Source organism: Trichomonas vaginalis, chromosome II (genome assembly GCF_026262505.1).
Source record: "Trichomonas vaginalis G3 chromosome II, whole genome shotgun sequence".
NCBI lineage: Eukaryota > Parabasalia > Trichomonadida > Trichomonadidae > Trichomonas > Trichomonas vaginalis.
This window is the reverse complement of record NC_067204.1, coordinates 2679556-2697825: the sequence shown is the minus strand read 5'-3', so window position 1 is coordinate 2697825 and position 18270 is coordinate 2679556. Positions and strand designations below refer to the sequence as shown.

General features: G+C 29.8%; 4 protein-coding genes and 4 pseudogenes across 8 annotated transcripts, besides 2 other annotated features; 3 read left to right on the top strand and 5 right to left on the bottom strand.

Moving 5' to 3' along the window:
• Positions 1–18270: part of a mobile genetic element that runs on past both edges of the window.
• Positions 443–1742: a mobile genetic element.
• TVAGG3_0473900 lies at positions 523–1646 on the bottom strand (annotated as a pseudogene). Its single transcript has one exon. A coding segment is annotated over exon 1 (1124 nt).
• Positions 3009–3576, top strand: TVAGG3_0473880 (annotated as a pseudogene). Its single transcript has one exon. A coding segment is annotated over exon 1 (568 nt).
• On the top strand, positions 3796–4319 carry TVAGG3_0473870 (annotated as a pseudogene). The gene has a single exon. A coding segment is annotated over exon 1 (524 nt).
• Positions 4817–5782, top strand: TVAGG3_0473860 (organellar and viral DNA polymerase type B; the record flags this gene model as incomplete). Its single annotated transcript, XM_001288736.2, has 1 exon — positions 4817–5782. The coding sequence occupies one exon, from the start codon at positions 4817–4819 to the stop codon at positions 5780–5782; it is 966 nt and encodes a 321-aa protein (XP_001288737.2).
• On the bottom strand, positions 9640–10212 carry TVAGG3_0473850 (uncharacterized protein; the record flags this gene model as incomplete). Its single annotated transcript, XM_051235620.1, has 1 exon — positions 9640–10212. One exon carries the CDS (start codon positions 10210–10212, stop codon positions 9640–9642), a length of 573 nt encoding a protein of 190 aa, XP_051093444.1.
• TVAGG3_0473840 (DNA/RNA polymerase superfamily) lies at positions 10443–11394 on the bottom strand (the record flags this gene model as incomplete). Its single annotated transcript, XM_051235619.1, has 1 exon — positions 10443–11394. A coding segment is annotated over one exon (952 nt), but the record flags the coding sequence as incomplete, so codon positions are not given.
• On the bottom strand, positions 11720–13116 carry TVAGG3_0473830 (DNA/RNA polymerase superfamily; the record flags this gene model as incomplete). Its single annotated transcript, XM_051235618.1, has 1 exon — positions 11720–13116. A coding segment is annotated over one exon (1397 nt), but the record flags the coding sequence as incomplete, so codon positions are not given.
• Positions 13181–14288, bottom strand: TVAGG3_0473820 (annotated as a pseudogene). Its single transcript has one exon. A coding segment is annotated over exon 1 (1108 nt).

Here is an 18270-nt window from a genome sequence, read left to right as displayed (position 1 = left end):
ACCCGGTAAAGAACCCGTTGAAATCCCCACTTATCCAACATACCCCCCACCTCTTTCATCAAACATCGAGAACCCAGGAATCTACGATTACAGTCGCAATGCGCCATATAAAATAGACATTAATTCTGAATTAATGAAAATTTACCGTGATATAATAATTAATAATTATGATTCAATAATAAATTTAATTGATCAATCTGGTTTAATTATTTTACCTTATGAATCATTAATTCACATTATCGCCATTCTTTGTGATGTTCAAGATTCAGACGTTAAGATTCAATTTTTCATAGATGATGAGGTTTCATGCTGCGGAACAGTTGCAAAAATAAATCCTATAAAGGATATTAGCACAATTAAGATATCAAAGAACGGAACAACAACTGAACTTCATTTAACTTATAATGATATTTATAATAAAATAGTTGATGAATATAAAATATAGGGTGTCCAAAGGTGTGTTTAGCACAAACCTGAATACTGCGAATAGAAATAAACAAGTTACATATATATAAAGTTTATATAAATATAATCACCATTGGATTCAATCACGCGTTCGCAGCGATCGATCCAGGCTTGAAAGACACGCTTTAAATCATCATGAGAAAATTGCTCAAATTGCTCTCTTACAAAATTTTCAAGATCATCTGGACTCGCGAATTCGCGTCCTTCAGCTCTCTTTTTTAGCGTGCCGAATAAATAAAAGTCAGAGGGTGCAATATCAGGTGAATAAATTGGGTTTGGAACAACTTTGACATTGTTTTCCACCAAGTAATTCATTACCTTATGACTTTTGTGAACTCTTGAATTATCAAAATGAATTGCAAACTTTTGTTTTTGTTGTTTGGATTTCTCAAACTCATCAGAATTGATAATTTGAGTAAGAACATTGTCAATTAGATACTGAGCATTCATCGTATTAGGTTTTTGAAGAATATCAATTGCGATGATGCCATTCACGCCCCAAAAAACCGACAACATCATCATTGGTGTGTCAATTTTTTCTTCGGGAATTTTGCGGATTTTCATCCTTCGGGATCCACATGATTTTGGCTTCTGTTGCATATTGAAACCAAGACTCGTCCCCTGTTACTAAAAAGCGAAACTTCTTGGATTGATACGCACCCAATATAGAGAGAGCTCTTTCGAAGATTGGACTCTAGATTTTTTTTGAACTGAATTAAGGTTGTGCGGAACCCAACGTGTATACGCTAGTTTGTAGTTCAAATAATTGTGCAGATAATAACTGACTGTTGTACGTGGTATCTTTGTCATCTCCTCTATCCTTCTGAGTGATGCTCTCTTGGGTCTTCATCTAGCGCTTGAGAATTGCTTTGATTTTTCTTTGATCCAGCGATTTTTGTCAATTTTTATGATGGGCGCCTTTTTGTTCATGAAGTGATACATCCTAACATGATACGTTACAGTGGAATAGCTAGGAGCATCCATACCGAAGCATTTTACCAATGTCTCGTAGATTTTTTTACAGTCTTTGCATTTTTTTGCAAGAGCGAGGATGTTTTCTTTATGATTCATTAAAAAAATGAATAAAATCCCGCCAAAATTTCCCGCGAAACCGCCTCTTGTCTCAAAATTCATTTATATCCCGGCATGGCGCCAAAATACAACATACTCATCATATACATATATTCATATTTTTTATTATATATTTATAATCAGCATATATCTCCTTTAATAGTCTCATATAGAGCGCTGTGCTAAACGCACCTTTGGACACCCTATATCACTTGAAAAATTCTTTGTTAAGGCCATTTAATATTCAAGCATTAACATTATTGAATAATAATCCTTTGAATCATAATCAATAATAATTGACCTTTCACCAGTTTCTATCGTTTGTTTTATTTCTTTTTGTTCCCCACTATCCGGATCGGTCATTGTAATTGTTTTGTTATAGTATCAGCTTTATCTTTAACTTCAATCTTTTTTCCATCAGGATATTTAAACCAAAATTCCAAAAATTCGATATTGTCAATCTGTTCATATTTTAATCTCATCATTTTTTTAATACCATCTGAAAATCTTATGAAATGGTCATTATATGGGTTTGATTGAACTAAATTTGAATGAAGTGAAAATATAACCCGATGATGAATATGACATTGACTCATATTTTCTGAAAACACTAAAATTTATAACATGAATGAATTTCTTATTCGTTGAATTTATGAATTCTTGAGGTAATCTTATTCTAGTTTTATTTATCACTGGAAAATAACGCTTTACCATATTTTTAATCGTAATAAAAAATGTCAATTATCAATATTATTTCGAATAATAGCTGTGAATTAAATTTAACAGTTAGCGGAATTTATAATGTTACTCTCGTTTCTGTGAGTGGTAAATTTAATCCCATTCTTTTAGACCCTTCAGATTATATATCATTTATTAAAGATGACCTTGAAAAAACATATGATATGTATATAAATAATGTGATAACGAAATGGGATATTAACATGATTTTAAGTTATTTAAATGAATCATTTATCGTATGGTATGAAGAAAATTTTAAATCAAAACCTGATAAACTTTTTGAACTTGATGAAATAAATAACCTTATTAAATTTCCGCGCTGAAAATTAAATTTTGTACTCCTCATCTTCGTTCATTGTTGGGGATATTAAAATTTTGAAAAAGATGTTGGGGATGTTTTGTATTCTGACACTGGTTCCAATTTCATTTTAATCAAATGTGATAAAGTTAATACCCCAATGAGATTTTCACATCAAACATTAGACCCTAACTCTTACCCATCAATACAAAACATTTTATCCATCAACTTAAACATATTTTCTTTATCATATCCGTTTCAATTATCCGGGAATTCATTTATTCTTCATTCAAAAGATTTATCAAATATTAAATTTAGAATAACTGACCTATTTGATTGTGATTTAGAATTCATGAATGAAATATTATGGCAATTTCAAATAGAAAAAATAGCTGATGAGATAACGGATTAAATATTTATTTTTAAATCATAATAAATGATTAAACAACAGCAACCACAACAACTTAAGGCACAGACCATTACATACGCCATATATGCATATAATTCAAAGACGGCAGAACAAACGCAAATGTTGAAATATGGAGATTTGGAGATAGTATTGAAAAATGACCATTTCGAATTCGTTTGCAAAGGTGGTGCAGTGATATCAAATATAAAAGAAATTTTATTTATGAATTCAAAAATTAAAGGAATAACGGATGATATAACATCAATTCCACCAGAAGAACAAAGATATTACGCATTAAATGCATTTCCTAAAAGTTTTGAAGATTGGAAGATTTAATTTAAATGAGGAATTCATAAAAGGTTTCCTAAATGACATAATGAAGAAGGCAGATAAGGAATACGTGGATAGTGAGTTAGAGGAGAAAGCAGATAAGGGACTTGTGGTTAGTGAATTAATGAAGAAGGCAGATAAGGAATATGTTAATGAAAAAGATAATGAAATTATAGAAAGGGTTGAATGGTATCATGAACGGACATCGAAGATTCTTAAAACTAAAGCTGATACAGGATGGGTTTCAGAATGTTTAGACCTTAAAGCAGATAAAACTTATGTTAACAATGAGTTAGGGAAGAAAGCGGATAAGAACCATACACATACAAGTTTTACAACTGTTGCTATAGAAATTATTGAAGGAACGGTTGAAGAAACTGGTGGGGATGCATTATATTGTAAACCTCCTAACTTTCCACAAGGTTTAACATCGGATGACGACATAACGACGATGAGAAACATTAGATGTAAAGATGTTTATGTCATGAAGGATGAATATAATACTAAATTCACTGCTCAAGATTTATATGACAAGAAAGCAGACAAAAAAGAGCTTCAAACATTAAAGACAGAAATACTTCAAACATTATATCCTATAGGCTCTATTTATACGTCAATGAACTCAACAAATCCAGCAACAGTTCTGGGTTTCGGTACGTGGGAACAAATAGTTGACAGGTTTTTGTATTGTGCAAACTCTTCAAAGGAAACAGGAGGAAGTAAAACGATTTCAGGTGAAAATTTACCTGCACATAGTCACTACATAGATTTAAGTACATCTCAAGCGGGTTGGCATAAGCATAGATATTGGGATTGGTCAGCAATGATAAAAGGTAAAGGATATGATGTTAAAGACAACGTTAAGTTTGCTATAGATTGTTACTGGAGTAACACTGAGGAGGAGGAAACCATACACATCGCGTTTCAGGATATACACAAACAACAGGACAAAGTAAAGATTACATGCCGCCATTTATGACAGTTTACGCATGGTATAGAGTTCAATGAATGAACTAAATATATTTTATGTCTGTAATTAATTAGGTAATGAAGTAATGGATGAACTGCAGAAATAAATGGTTACGTTAATGGTTACGTTAATGGTTACGTTAATGTTTTCAGGTCACCAGGTCACCAGGTCATTTAACTTCTCTGAAAAAATGTGACAACATGACATTTTGACAACAACACAGGAAATAAATGTTTACGTTAATGTTTTGTCATGATCATTCATCGTTTCTTTGTCATGACTTCTTCATCGTAATGAATGTATATTCTTTGTCGAAACTTCTTCGTAAATGATTTGTCATGATTTCTTCATCGTAAATGTTTTGTCATGATTTCTTCGTAATGAGCGTAAATGATCCAAAAATAATGTTTAGGTGAAGAGGTGAGATTTCACCTGTTTTTTCACCTAATTTTCACCTCAGTTTTTTCATGAATTTTCCCGAAATAAAAAATAAAGTTAGTTTTATTTTTATTTTTTTTATTTTGTATGTAAAGATATGATTTCAACAATCGGCACAACAGCAATACAAGCCGCGAACGGCGGGACTCTGTCCACAACTACAGCACCAAACTCGTTAGTCATGAATCCAACATCTATGTTAGTAGAGATGAAAAGCTTCATTCCTTCTTCATATACTTTCGAAACAAAAATCCAGAAGATAAAGCAAGAACTTTTAACAAGTAATTTAGACTGTAGTGCGAAAGATGAAACAAATGAACAGTATCTTTATGAAATGCAGGACATTATTGACCATTTACCTAAACTACCTGAAATCCAACAACAAAAACTCACTATTCCTGAATTCGACGAAATTGAAGTCAAAACAACTGACTCAGTAGAAATAAAGAAGTTCATACGTAAAGTAAATTATGAATTCCTTGGTTTTCATTGCAACCATAAAGTTATGGACAAAGATTGCGACATGGTTTATAAGAATGTTTCTGACATATATAAATCTGAAGAATTTAAGACCTACGACAACTTTGTTTCGTTAGTTGCTGAATGTGTTTGGGAAATAAGAGATAAAGATAGAAGAGGCAAAGTATGGAACGAACAACTAAGACCCGCTATGTTTGAGATGAAGAGAGCAATTGACGCCTTAGTTGTTTTAGCAGGTCAAATTTCAATGTATAACGCAAAAATGAACCCGCAATGTTCAAAATGTAAGGCAGCGATGAGGAAATATAACTACTCCGTCAAAGAGATAGAAAGAATGAGAAACGACTATGCAGATTTAAAGAAAGAAGTAGAAAACCCAGCAGAAAATAAAATGGATATGTTGACATTTCTGAACAAAAATTATCCAACTGCTGACGATTTCCTTCTATCTGACGTCAAGAAGAAATATAAAGAAACCTTCGGCATTGTTAAAACATTCGATGTACTAAAAGAAGAAATAGAAGCTACGAAATTGTTTAGGATTTCAAATATACATCGTACAATTCATGTAAAACGCTTGTGAAAAAACTGAGGTGAAAAATTAGGTGAAAAAACAGGTGAAATCTCACCTCTTCACCTAAAATATATTTTTGTTCAAAGCTTCCACGAGAGAAAAGATTCCTCATTCGCTAAGGATTCCAAAAATGAAAAAATCATTGATTTCGGCTGAGAAAAAAACAGCAAAACCCTTCTTCCACGGGAACAAAGAAATAAAGAAGAAATAAAGAAGAAATAAAGTAAATTTTTTATTTATTCCCGTGGAAGATAGAGCACTTTTATGACACTTTTTATTCACGACAAACAAGACAAACAAAGAAAATAAGAAAATACGGCGCTGTCGCGGTTCGAACCACAGACCTTGACCCCTCCATAACACCACCTTAGACCACTGTGCTACGTAGCCTGTCGACATAAGATTTTATAAATTGCATATTTGACGTAAATTTATTTCCCAGTTATTCAAAAATACCCAGATTTGCTTTACTTTTACCACTCCCCATGTAATTTCTGGGGAAAACGATAATTCATTTTTTTTATGGATGAATAGATCGTTTTCCTAGAAAGGACCTCATATCTCTGGCTAAAAAGAGTGTCAGATCCTAAATAGATTATTGATCTAGTGTACAAATCCAATAAAAAGCCTATTTTTTTGGCTTTTTTGGTGCTCATTTTTTCGAAGATCTACATGAATATGGGGAAACCATCGGATTTTTTTTGTTAACCCACATCTTCATGTAGTCTGGACTATCTTTCCTCGAAGGACCTCTTTACGGGTGTAAAAACTCATAAAGTTCTCAAAAGATTCATTCTCGATCTCCATGCTGAAAGAATTTACAATAAAAAAGAGATCTACGCATCAAACTACAGCCATAAATGAACTGAACCCCTAAAGCTCAGCTCTTAGTTTATCAAAAACGTCGAAATCCTTCTCATTGCAATCAAATTTTCTCAATAACTCATAAGAAAAATCGAATTTTGATTAAGCCGATGTTATAGGTATCACAAATACTACAAACTTGAGCAATATCGAAATTGCCAGCAAAAGTTTGAAATTGCATTGCTCATATTTGTTTTGTAAACTAAAAATCTGCTTATATTATTCATTAATTTTTATATATTATTCATATACTTTAATAAAAACAATACTATTTCACCTTAAAAATGAATTTCATAAGTCAATATTATTTTTTTGAAAATGTATCAATTTTCGATTAAAACAACATGAGAATAAAATTTACGCAAAATTATTTTAAAAAAATGGTTTTAAAAATTTACAATTAATGAAGAATAAGATTGCAAGAAGTTTTGAAGTTTAATTTTAAGAAAAAAAATTCGGATATTATTCATGGATCTAAGTAATCTGATATTTGAGTATCGGCACTATGCATAAAACATATATTTATAGTTTTTTTGGATTTTTATGATTTTAAATATATTCAAATTTGGCAATCCAATAGATTTTTAAAAAATAGGTAAATAAAAATAGATTACATATGCAGCAGATTTAGAACATGAAACAAATCTTATAGTGACCCAAAAAAAAAATTCATGATCCAAAAAAGAAAAAAATTGGCTAAATCGAAATCAAACCTTAGCATAACGAATCATTATGTCAGATGTTTCCACTACACTACACCGGCAGTTCGAAAAATACCCTTGGTGGTTCTATTTAATAGCTACTCCCAACGATAGGCGGTGTCCCCAGCTTTCGAGAGGTGGTAAAAGTAAAGCAAATCTGGGTAATTAATTATTGAATAACCTAAAAACATTAACGATAAAATAAGTGATAACAAATTTTTATTTTTATCATAAATGAATACCCCACAAGCTCAAAATTTACCACGAATCATAACAAGGGAGGAAATGATAAAAATGATGCAAGAACATGTTAAAAATAACAAACCACTAAAATTGAGAAAATGTGGTTATGCAGTAATGATGGAAAGAGAGATGTTGTCGAAGAGGAATAAAAATTAAATTTGGATTGAGTTTAAAAATTCATCTTTATTAAATTCATCTCTTCCAATCAATTTATTTATTCTATTAAATTCTTTTATTTTTGCTTCACTCAGTTTAAGGATTGAACGATAAGTTTCTAATTTTTCGATTATTTCTTTATCGTTTTCAACCCCACCACATTGCGACTTCTTTTTGTAATAGCATATTTTTGATTTAATTCTGTTTAGTTTCTTTTTATATTCATTGTCTGGACTCTTGACTGCTTTGTTGTCACTCATTTTCTTACGAAATAAAAAAATTAAATATTATTTAAATATAATGGAGTAATAAAATAAATCGGAATTTCTATTAATTTATTGTTAACTTCAACTAATGCATTGCCGTTAATATACCTAACAAATTCAGCTATTGTGTCAAATCTTCGTCTTCTTTTTGTCATTGATTTATCAGTTTTTCCATAATCGAGATGAATTAAAACTTTATTTCCTTGTTTAAAATTCATGAGCCCTGAATTAATTTGTTCACGTTTAACATCATTTAACCTTTCCATTTGTTTTCTAATATATTCCCATTCTTTTGAAATATCATTTTTCATTTCCACTGGTTTCATGTTTATAGTTCTATGCCATGTATTATTGTAATAATATACTAACTGCTGTATGATGGAGTCATGATTTCCATCCCAGTATATCTGACCGTTAACCCCTAACGCATCTCTAAGAGTTCTCATTACCGCATCAACTATTTTATTATGAAACGTATATGGAGAGGATGAAAAGTAAAAATTAATTTGTGGGAAATAATGAGCCATAGCTGCCTGAAATCCTTTATCACCATCACCCCTTATATTATCTACTCTTTCATGATCTAGTAAGTATTGTATAGCTCTTCTTGTTTCCTGTTCTGTTTTCCCTTTCACCGGAATGCAATATAAATATCTGGTGTTAATGTTAATGGCAAATAAATAAGTAACTTTTCCTTTTGAATATTCCAGATGATCAATTTCGTATGAATATGGATATGGAGCAAATGAAGGGCGACTAAATTTTTCCTTTAACGGTTGAATTTTTGGGTCAATTGGTTTATTTAATATCTTGAAATCCTTTTTAAAATCTTTTTGCTTCTTTAATGTTTGAAATGGATATAATAAAGTGAATGATGAAGGATTAACTGAAGGAGGAGGTACTACTGTCGTTGGAGGTTTTGGTGTTGTATGTGGTTTAATTTTATCTGCTTTGATTTTGGATTTCATTTCCCCTTTCATTAATTCTGGATGTATTCTATTCATTTGTTTTAAATATGCTGTATATAAAGGTTTGATATACTTTCCCGCTTCGAGTTTATGTTGAAGGATGAATTCCAAAAGTTGATCTTCATTTAAAAGTCGGGCTGAATATGGTTTAACTAATGAATCATAAATTAAAGCTTGTGCATCATTTATGGTCTGAAGGACCTGGGTGTTTTGTTCCTTTTGTTTTTGTTCCTTTGGCTTTTGCGGCTCGGGATTATATAATTTATATAATTCATCAATATCTTCTTCTGTTAATACTTTATTTTTGAAATCTTTCAACTGTTTAAGCTGTGATTTAGTTTTTCCCTTTGTATATTCATTATTTTTAATTTTGTCTTTAATTTCAGAAATTATTTTATCATGATATTTCAAAATTTCATTTTTATAATATGGATAATAATATTCCATATCATCACTCGTTATATTTTTATTATATTTTTGGAGATATGCTTTTAAATCATAATAATCAAGAAAATTTTGATTAAATACTAAATCATCAATTAAAATTTTTAAATCTGTGTTATCCATTTATATAAAAATAAAATAAATGTTTTAAGGGTGCCCACCTCTTTGAATCATAGTACAAAACCATTATTAACGGTTCCTTTTGTCTCTTCTGTGGCATTTCATTAAATAAATGGCATACAACATCCATTTTCACAACATACAGCCTTAGTGTGTGCTCCTGTTAATGCAGTCTTACCAATTGTTAAGCGAGTCATTGACCCGTTTTTAAGTTGTAAATTAATATTCTGACCATCAAATATCACTTTATCATTTATTATATCCAAATAATTTTTAGGTGTTAATTGCTTATTTTGTCTTAAACTAACACCTTTCATTTTTTGTGCAATCTTTTTAAAATCACCTCCATCAATTGAACCGTTGAATGAAGTATAACACTTAGGGCATAAAGCAACCATGTTATCACCTTGTTTCTCAATTGCTAAACCCAATAACTTCTTCTCATGTGCTTTTTCTTCAGCTTTATTCTTTAATTTAGGTTTAAATTTCTCATCAAAACAGAAGAAATCAAAAGGTGCGAATTTGTAAATGTTTTTATCATAAAATTGTTTATCAGTAACAATTGCTTGAAATGCTTGAGTGTTAGGAAGACTTGGATCGCCAGCGATTGCCCAATAAGATGAATCAGTATCACCTTCAATGAAATGAAAACGATTAACATCCATGCATTTATACATAAAATCATAAATGAAAACTAAATACCAGTATTTTGCATTATCTAAAGTGAAGAATGCCTCTTGTAAACATGTATCACATCTATAAAATCTATCTTTAAGCATCACTTGATACGTATCTTCACCTATTTCTCTTATGTTTTTAAACTTATTTGACATACATGCAACGCGTGCCTTCTGTGCATTCATTATTTTAGTCTTTGCGTAATTTTGTGTATTCATTGCATCGTAACCATATGATCCATTAAGTGAAATCTTGCAAAATAAACTTTTTCCTTTATTTCCTTCTAATTCCGCCTTTTGTCTTTCGTTCATAAATTCGTTCGCAAATTCATTAAAACAAGTGTTTTTAGTAAATGTTAAAATTGATTGAATGTCATCAATGATAAAATGAAATCTGTCTATTAGATACCAAAGATAATAAGAAGAAAATGGTTGATATTGGTTGTGTGTTGATGCTAACTGAGTTAATTTCCTCTGTTTCTGGTCAACTGGTAGATTGTTTGATTTCATGTAATTATACATAAAACTGCCAATTGTTTTTTCATCTGTGATAATATCTAAGTTTCTTATTATCGGTAAAAAGTTTATGTAATCATTAATGTATTTTTCATCAATGTGACCCTTTACTTCAGCCACGAATAAAGTATTTTTCTTTCTAATAATTCCCAGTGCTTTTGCTTTCTTTGTTGCTGTATCACAAATGATAACACCATTCAATCTTCCCGGCATATACATTTTATGGTCAGTATATTGAATGAAATCATGAGGATTAGATGAAAATGATGAAGGATATAATGAATTAAAGTCAACTCCAACGAAATGAGTCATAATGTTGGTGGTGTCCTCATTTGATACAGTTTTAGTTTCTGGATTATATGAAAGTTTATTAATGTGCGTGATTCCTTTAAGATTAACACGATGTTGAACATTTGATAGACCACCAGTAATTCCATTACGGAGAATGTGATAAGCTTCAACTGAATCTAAAGTCATTGGTAAATTATTTTTTAATGTATAATTTCTTAAATTGATTCTTAAACGTTGAACATCTTCATCTTTATTTGATTTTACGACATTGCAATAACAACACATTAACTGACAATTTTCTTTGGTATGTGGTTTTTCATTATCGATTCTATCCAATGTTGGTTTATTTGCATATGTAAACGCTTTACCACACATTTTGCATTTAGATGAAAGGATTAAATCGTGATAGTATTGATAGTCATCCATTGAAACATTATTTTTAGTATCTCTTTCTGCTTTTTCATCTTGTTTCTTATATGATTCAATTTTATATTTCCAATACTTTTTCGTTAATTCAAAACTTGATTCCACATTTTCTTCTTCTGGATATTTTTCGTTAGGATTAAAGTCTTTATATGCTAAAGCGTAACGAATCATTGATGCATTCGATGATAAAGAAAGATTATGAAGCATGTCAATTTTATAAACAAATGTTTCTTCAATAATTTTATCAATTGGGTCAATCATAATTTCAACATCTTTATTGCAATAATGAATAAAATATTCTAATCTATTCTTAAAATTTTTAGCATCATTGAGATATATTTGATAATCACTATCTGATATAGTTTCTTGAGTTAATGCTGAATAAAATGAATCTTGAGTGAATGGTTCCTCTTTATATAATTCTTCTTCGTAATTTTCCCATGTGATGAATTGATAAGGGAAAAAGGATTTAACACGTGATTTATTGTTTCCGAAATCTTGAGTGAATTGGTCTAATGTCCCACCCGCTATATAATTTCTGATGTCAATAAATCTCAATTCATATGGAACGTTTGTTTTCTTTACAATGATTTGCTTAAATTGTGAAGATGAACCCAGCATTGATTTTATTTTCCATTTTGCAGTGTTTAAATCACGAAGAATTAAATTTAAATCAAACTTTCCCGAATTAAAACCTATGATATTCACTTTATTGAATTCCTCATCTAGAAGTTCTTTAAATACTTCCTTTTGTTTCTCATTTAATGTTTGCAACTTCATTAATTCTTCATATTGTTCAATATTTGATTTAGCAACTAATGAACAGGTTGAAAATAAAAATTCAATCCAATCAGAAATAAAAGAATCACTTGAAGTTAAGCAAAAATTCCTCGTATATGTTTTATCACGGTCTATGACCTCGCCGCTTTGCGGCTTTATTTTGACAGTTGATGATACCATGAATGGTTTTAAGTAAGCGTTCAAAGTTGCACACTCAGAAAGTTGTAATTCTTCTTTAGTCTCTAATGTTTCGAAGTCAAAAGTAATATAATATCTTGTCGGTTGATAATATTCCTGCAAATTATGAGCTAATAACCATTGATATATCTTCTGTTTCGTAATATGTGGTGCATATGGTTGCTGGGTCTTTTGCAACTGAACGTCTTGAATTAATCTTCCATTATTTTCTTTACATTTCTCACAATGCTTTAAAAATCTTCTTTGGTTTTTCCTTTCTGGATCATCACGGATAGAATAAACTTCTTCTTTACAATATGGACAAACTTTATAGCCGGTGAGTGCTTCAACGTCTGTTATTCTGTCAGCGTGAAGTTTTCCACATGGACTCTGTGTTAATAAAATATTTACTGTTTCAAATTCTGGATCTATCATTATTGATTCCACTAATGGAAAGTCTACCTTGTTAATGTCTACGTCTTCTGGTTGAGGGTCACAATAATAAAAATCAATATTAACGTTTAACATTCTTGCTAACCTCTCACTTTCTGATGAAATGTCAAACCCTTCATATGCATCTATTGCTTCGTTTAAATAACTTCTACGAGTTTTAGGATTAACACCATCAGGAATGTTATAGAAGCGTTTAAATAACCTTCTACCTTCTGCTCTAATTTGATTATCATTCATTTTAGTTGTTCCATTTTTGTTCATTTATGTAAGAATAAAAATTAAAAAAATAAATAAAAATAAAGTTTATTTTTTTTAAAGTCCAGGGCTAAAGTCCATAAAATGAATTAAGAACACATAAATTTTTATCATCTGCGACGTGACGAATACATTTTAATTTACTCAAGAATGCGTACCCTGATACATTAAATCTAATTCCTGTCTTATTTAATTTCACAACTTTGAAAAGGAATGTATGAATAGCTATAAAATGATGAGATGATGTTTTATGGGTTGCTTCCATTTTTTCTGAAATAAATGAAATAAATATAATGTTTATAAGTTTTCATATCTTTTATGTTCTTAATAACGAATGGTATAGACCTTTCCACTTCGTCTTCCTTCGGTGCTGTTCTTTCATATGAAACATTATTGGTATCTTCAATAATGAAACCACAATCACACAAAATTTTATATGTACCAATTGTTTCTTTTGATATTTTATCTAATAATTCAAAAACTTTATCAACACCCGTGCATTTATTTAAATAATAATTTGTGTAAATATCATGATCTTCTTTCTTAATCGTATTTGTTGCATATGTTACATTTTTCAATGCTTTTTTGAATTTTTCAGAATCAAGAGGAGGTGAAAGTAATATACATGGATAATCTCCATCGTCAATAAACTGAAGCTTATGTTTACGAATAAATTTAGTACCTTCTTCTGAAAGTGTTTCGTTTATTTCACCATCTAATAAATTTTGTGTTGATTCTGAGACATAATTTTTATATCTTTCTTCATGAGATTTCTGTACTTCTGATTCTGAAGCTGGGATATTCATTAAACCCTCTACTTCATTCTCATTATATTTTTCAACTTCTCTTAATTCCTTAATTTTTTCATCTATTTCATCTCTTATTTTTTCCAGTCTTTCAATTTCATCATATTCATCATCTTTAATTCGTTCTTCATAATATTCAGGGAAAACATCAGGTTCTTTAGGTTTTTCTTCTTCAGATGTAGGATATAAGAAATTTATAACATCATCTTTATTCATTTTTCCATCATAATCTAAATCATTTAAAAACTCTGCGAATTTTTTACAATTTCTTAAATAATATTTATCAACTTCATAACCCGCCTCCTCTAATATATCCTTTATTTCCTCATTTGTGAATCCTAATTTTTTAACGTTGTTAGTTTTGACGCTCATTTTCTTACGAAATAAAAAAATAAATTATTCAAAAAATGTAAGACATGAATTTTCAAAGTTTATTTTTTATTCATGAAAATAATTATTTCTAATTTCTTTTACTCTCTCGTACATACTAGATTTAAAGAATTCAGAACTTTTACCATAATCTCCTAAATGTTTTCTTATCCCTAACGTGTGCCAGTTATTATATGAAACTGAATAAACTTTATCTTTATCTTTACACCTTTCATCACTTCCAATATATTTATATTTCAATTTTGATTTAGCATTTTCATATTCATTAACGTTTAATAATTCACAGTCTTCCTTTTTAAATAAATGTTTTATGTATTCAGGATTTAATACTCTACGTTTATATGCTCCTAACTTAGTTCTAAAGGTTTTTCTACAAAATTTAGGAATTCCATCCTCTTTAATGTCATCAATGATTTCCATTTCATTATTTTCAATTTCTTCTTCCCGTTTATGAGGTCTTTGATTATGACTCCATTGATTCCATGAAATTAAATATTCTTTATCATTATATTTATACCTCATTAGCTTATTTTGGCTTTCATATTCATTTAATAATTCACAATCTTCATTTTTAAATTGAAGTTTAACCCATTCAGGATTTAAATGATGTTTAATTAATCGCGGAATATCTGACATCATCTATATATAGCTTCTTTTATAAAAGATAAAAAAATAAATTATTTTAAAATTAATGTTAATTTTTTAATGATTTATAAATAAATATATTTTAATGCATCGTCTATATATAGATGTTACAAAAAAAGTCACAAAACCCGCACTCATATACTACTCAAAAATTTTCGTGTTATTTTTTGTGTTTAAGCATAAATTATGTATTTACTTATGAAAAATAAGCATTTTATTCATTATCATAAAGATATACCATAACAATTGATAAAATTTTTTTTAAAAAAATTGTGTATTTTAGTGGGTATTATTCTGGATAATGCCAATTTTTACAAGATTTAATATTAACCATATCAATAGCCGACTCAATGTAAAAATTTAGATATTATTTTTTCATTAATCAAACTTTGATAAATTTTAGTATAATGAACGATTTTGTTTCGTGTATGATACAGAAATGAAAAGCTTAATTAATATCATTTTGCATTTTTTAAAGGATGTTAGAGTACATCTACATTAAAAAATCAGATTTGAACTGCGATACTGCATCAAATTGATGCATATCTGATAAGGATCTCAAAAGAGTAAAGTTAATTTTTTTGTGTTTTTTTAAGTTTTGGGCCTTAGTAAAACACCATCTCGAGCAATATTTTTGGGACGACGATAGACCTTATTTGGCCTTACAGTGGACCCTTAATCTGACAAAGGTTGAAATCATAGTTTTTTGAATACTCTCTATGATGGTTATTTTAATTCATAGGAGTATCATAGCTACTGTTAAGTCACCTTATCTTTGAAACCTTAGTTATTTAATAAGTTATCTATCGGTATTTCTAGAGATAGCATATTGAGGTTAAATACTTTTCAAGATTATTTTTGATAACCTATCGAAAATTATTGATAAATTTCTTTCACATGGAAAAATTCGGACTTTTGCACAAATATAATAACATATTTACTCGTCAATTGATCCAAAAAGATCATTTTGCTCGTTAACCTTTTTCATCATGAAATCAGTCATCTGATCAATTAAGGTGGTACATTGATCAGGGGCGACTTGGATTTGAGTTACAGTCTCCTCGTCATCTTTATTCCATTTATCCTTTTTAGATCTTCTCTCTTGTTTAGCATATGTATAAGAAATTCCGTGATATTTTGTTAAAGCGCAATTCCATCTATTTTTAACATTATTACCACTTCGTCCTGGCAAAAATTGTGATATTTTCACCCAATGAGGACCAAATAAACGATATTTTTCAACAATTATTTGGTCCTCACTTGCAGTCCATGGCTTATTTACAACTTCTTTGAAAAGGTATTGGTTATATCTGTCGCGACATTGGCATGCAGTTCTTCCAGGTAAATGGCTTGCTATTTCTTTCCATGAAGTATTTTTTTTATTAATAACTAATTCCTTCAGTAGCTTGTCTTCCTCCTCTGTAAATCGAGCTCGAAAGCCTTTTTTAGTATTTTTTGTGTTATTTGTGTCCTTCCCGTATTGGGGATCGACCTCCCTCATTAATGGTTATGATTTTAGAGTGTGCAATTTCAACAGAGCAAATTTGTATTAATCAGGATAATTGGGTTTGAGGATCTAAAATTAGATTTTTCAAAATTGCGAATTATTTTTTCAATGATTTTTCATTCGGTGTTATGTTAAAATAGGCTAGATTAGTATGGATATGTTGTTTTTCAACTTTTTATCATTCATGCACGATCGTGAATTTTATCACAATTGCGATTATGACCCTTTAAGCCATCGATATCATAAAACGGAAATCTCATTCTTATGTAGACAATTTGCTTCTGAATAATAACCAATAGAATAGCAATACATGGCAAATCTAGGAAAATTTTTATTGAAGATGTCTGTGAAAAGTTCATTCACCTTCATTTAGATTTCAAACAAAAATTCAAACATTTATTTAAAGCAAACATACAAATAAAGAAAAGATAATAAACAAATTTAAAATTTTTTCAGAATTATGGTTCCAGAACCATCAATCTTGAATCATTATTCGGGTCTTCAATATAAATTACATTATCAACTGTCTCCTCTTCTTCATCTTCTGTAACATATCCACCAGAAAACACAAAGTAAATTGAGAGACATCCAATTTGTATGAAAAGGGATATTGACCAGAATATAATTGAATTGCGGCCTTTTTCTTGAGGTATTGAAATGATACAGAAAACTAAAGAAGAAATCCATATTGAAATTGCCTTTAAAGTCATGGATATCTTCAGACTCATCGTATTATCTGTTACTTCGCTTGATGCTTCAAGTAAATATGCAACGTTATTGATGATATTATACAGGTAATAGCAAATTGGAAAACTGGATGCGATGATCGATAGAATATTCAGTACTTCATCTTCTACGTGCTGAATAAGATAGATAAAAACACCAATTATGATTGGTGTAATGAGAACATTCAATTGGGTCTTGTATTGGATTGATTTAGCAATTATTGAATAGCCCATACTAACTAAATGCCCGATTATTAGAGAAAGGACAATTGTGAGGATCAAAAGTGAATCATTTAATAATTCAAATTTTTTGCTAACGAATTGATTTTCTTTGATCATTTTCTGATACTTGTATGCATTGAAATCATAAGAAACTGCTGCTAACACTGCCAATAATGTTGTATAAAGCTGGATTGGAATAAGGAAAGATGGATATAAATACCATGCCGATATTCCAAGAACAGCAGAACAAATAAAACGACAATCAAAAATGAGGAAGACTGTATCACTCTTCAAGTATCTATAATCGAAATCGAATGTTGGATTTTTGATATCGTATTTTACGTGATATTCTGAAGTAACATTTGAGCATACAACGATCATTGGTTGATATACACCGGAAATTTCTATCTGATTGTACCATTCGATATATTTAAAATCAGAAGAAATCTCTTTTCTGACTCTTGGAATAATTCCATACTTTATTGTACAGTATTTAGAATCATTTCTGATTTGAATTTCATATCTATCTCTTGGAACCATATGAAAACGGAAATCTTCTGCAGTTTCTGATATAAGTTCAACATGAATGGAACCGCCACGAAGGAATCCAAATTGAGGTAATGATAGTTTTTCGTGATCTAGATGCGATAGAATGTTCTTTTGAGTGCGAAAAGATGATTAAAAGCGCAAACATATTTATACATTGAAAAAAATTGAAAAGTGTTTGAATTTGATTATATAAATCGAAATTTCATTAATGATAAAGAGATACATATGGTTCCCAAATTCAAAATCTATACTATTCAAATTTTTGATAATAACGCAAAAATTATTTAAGAAGCAATAAATTTGTATTAATGAAAAA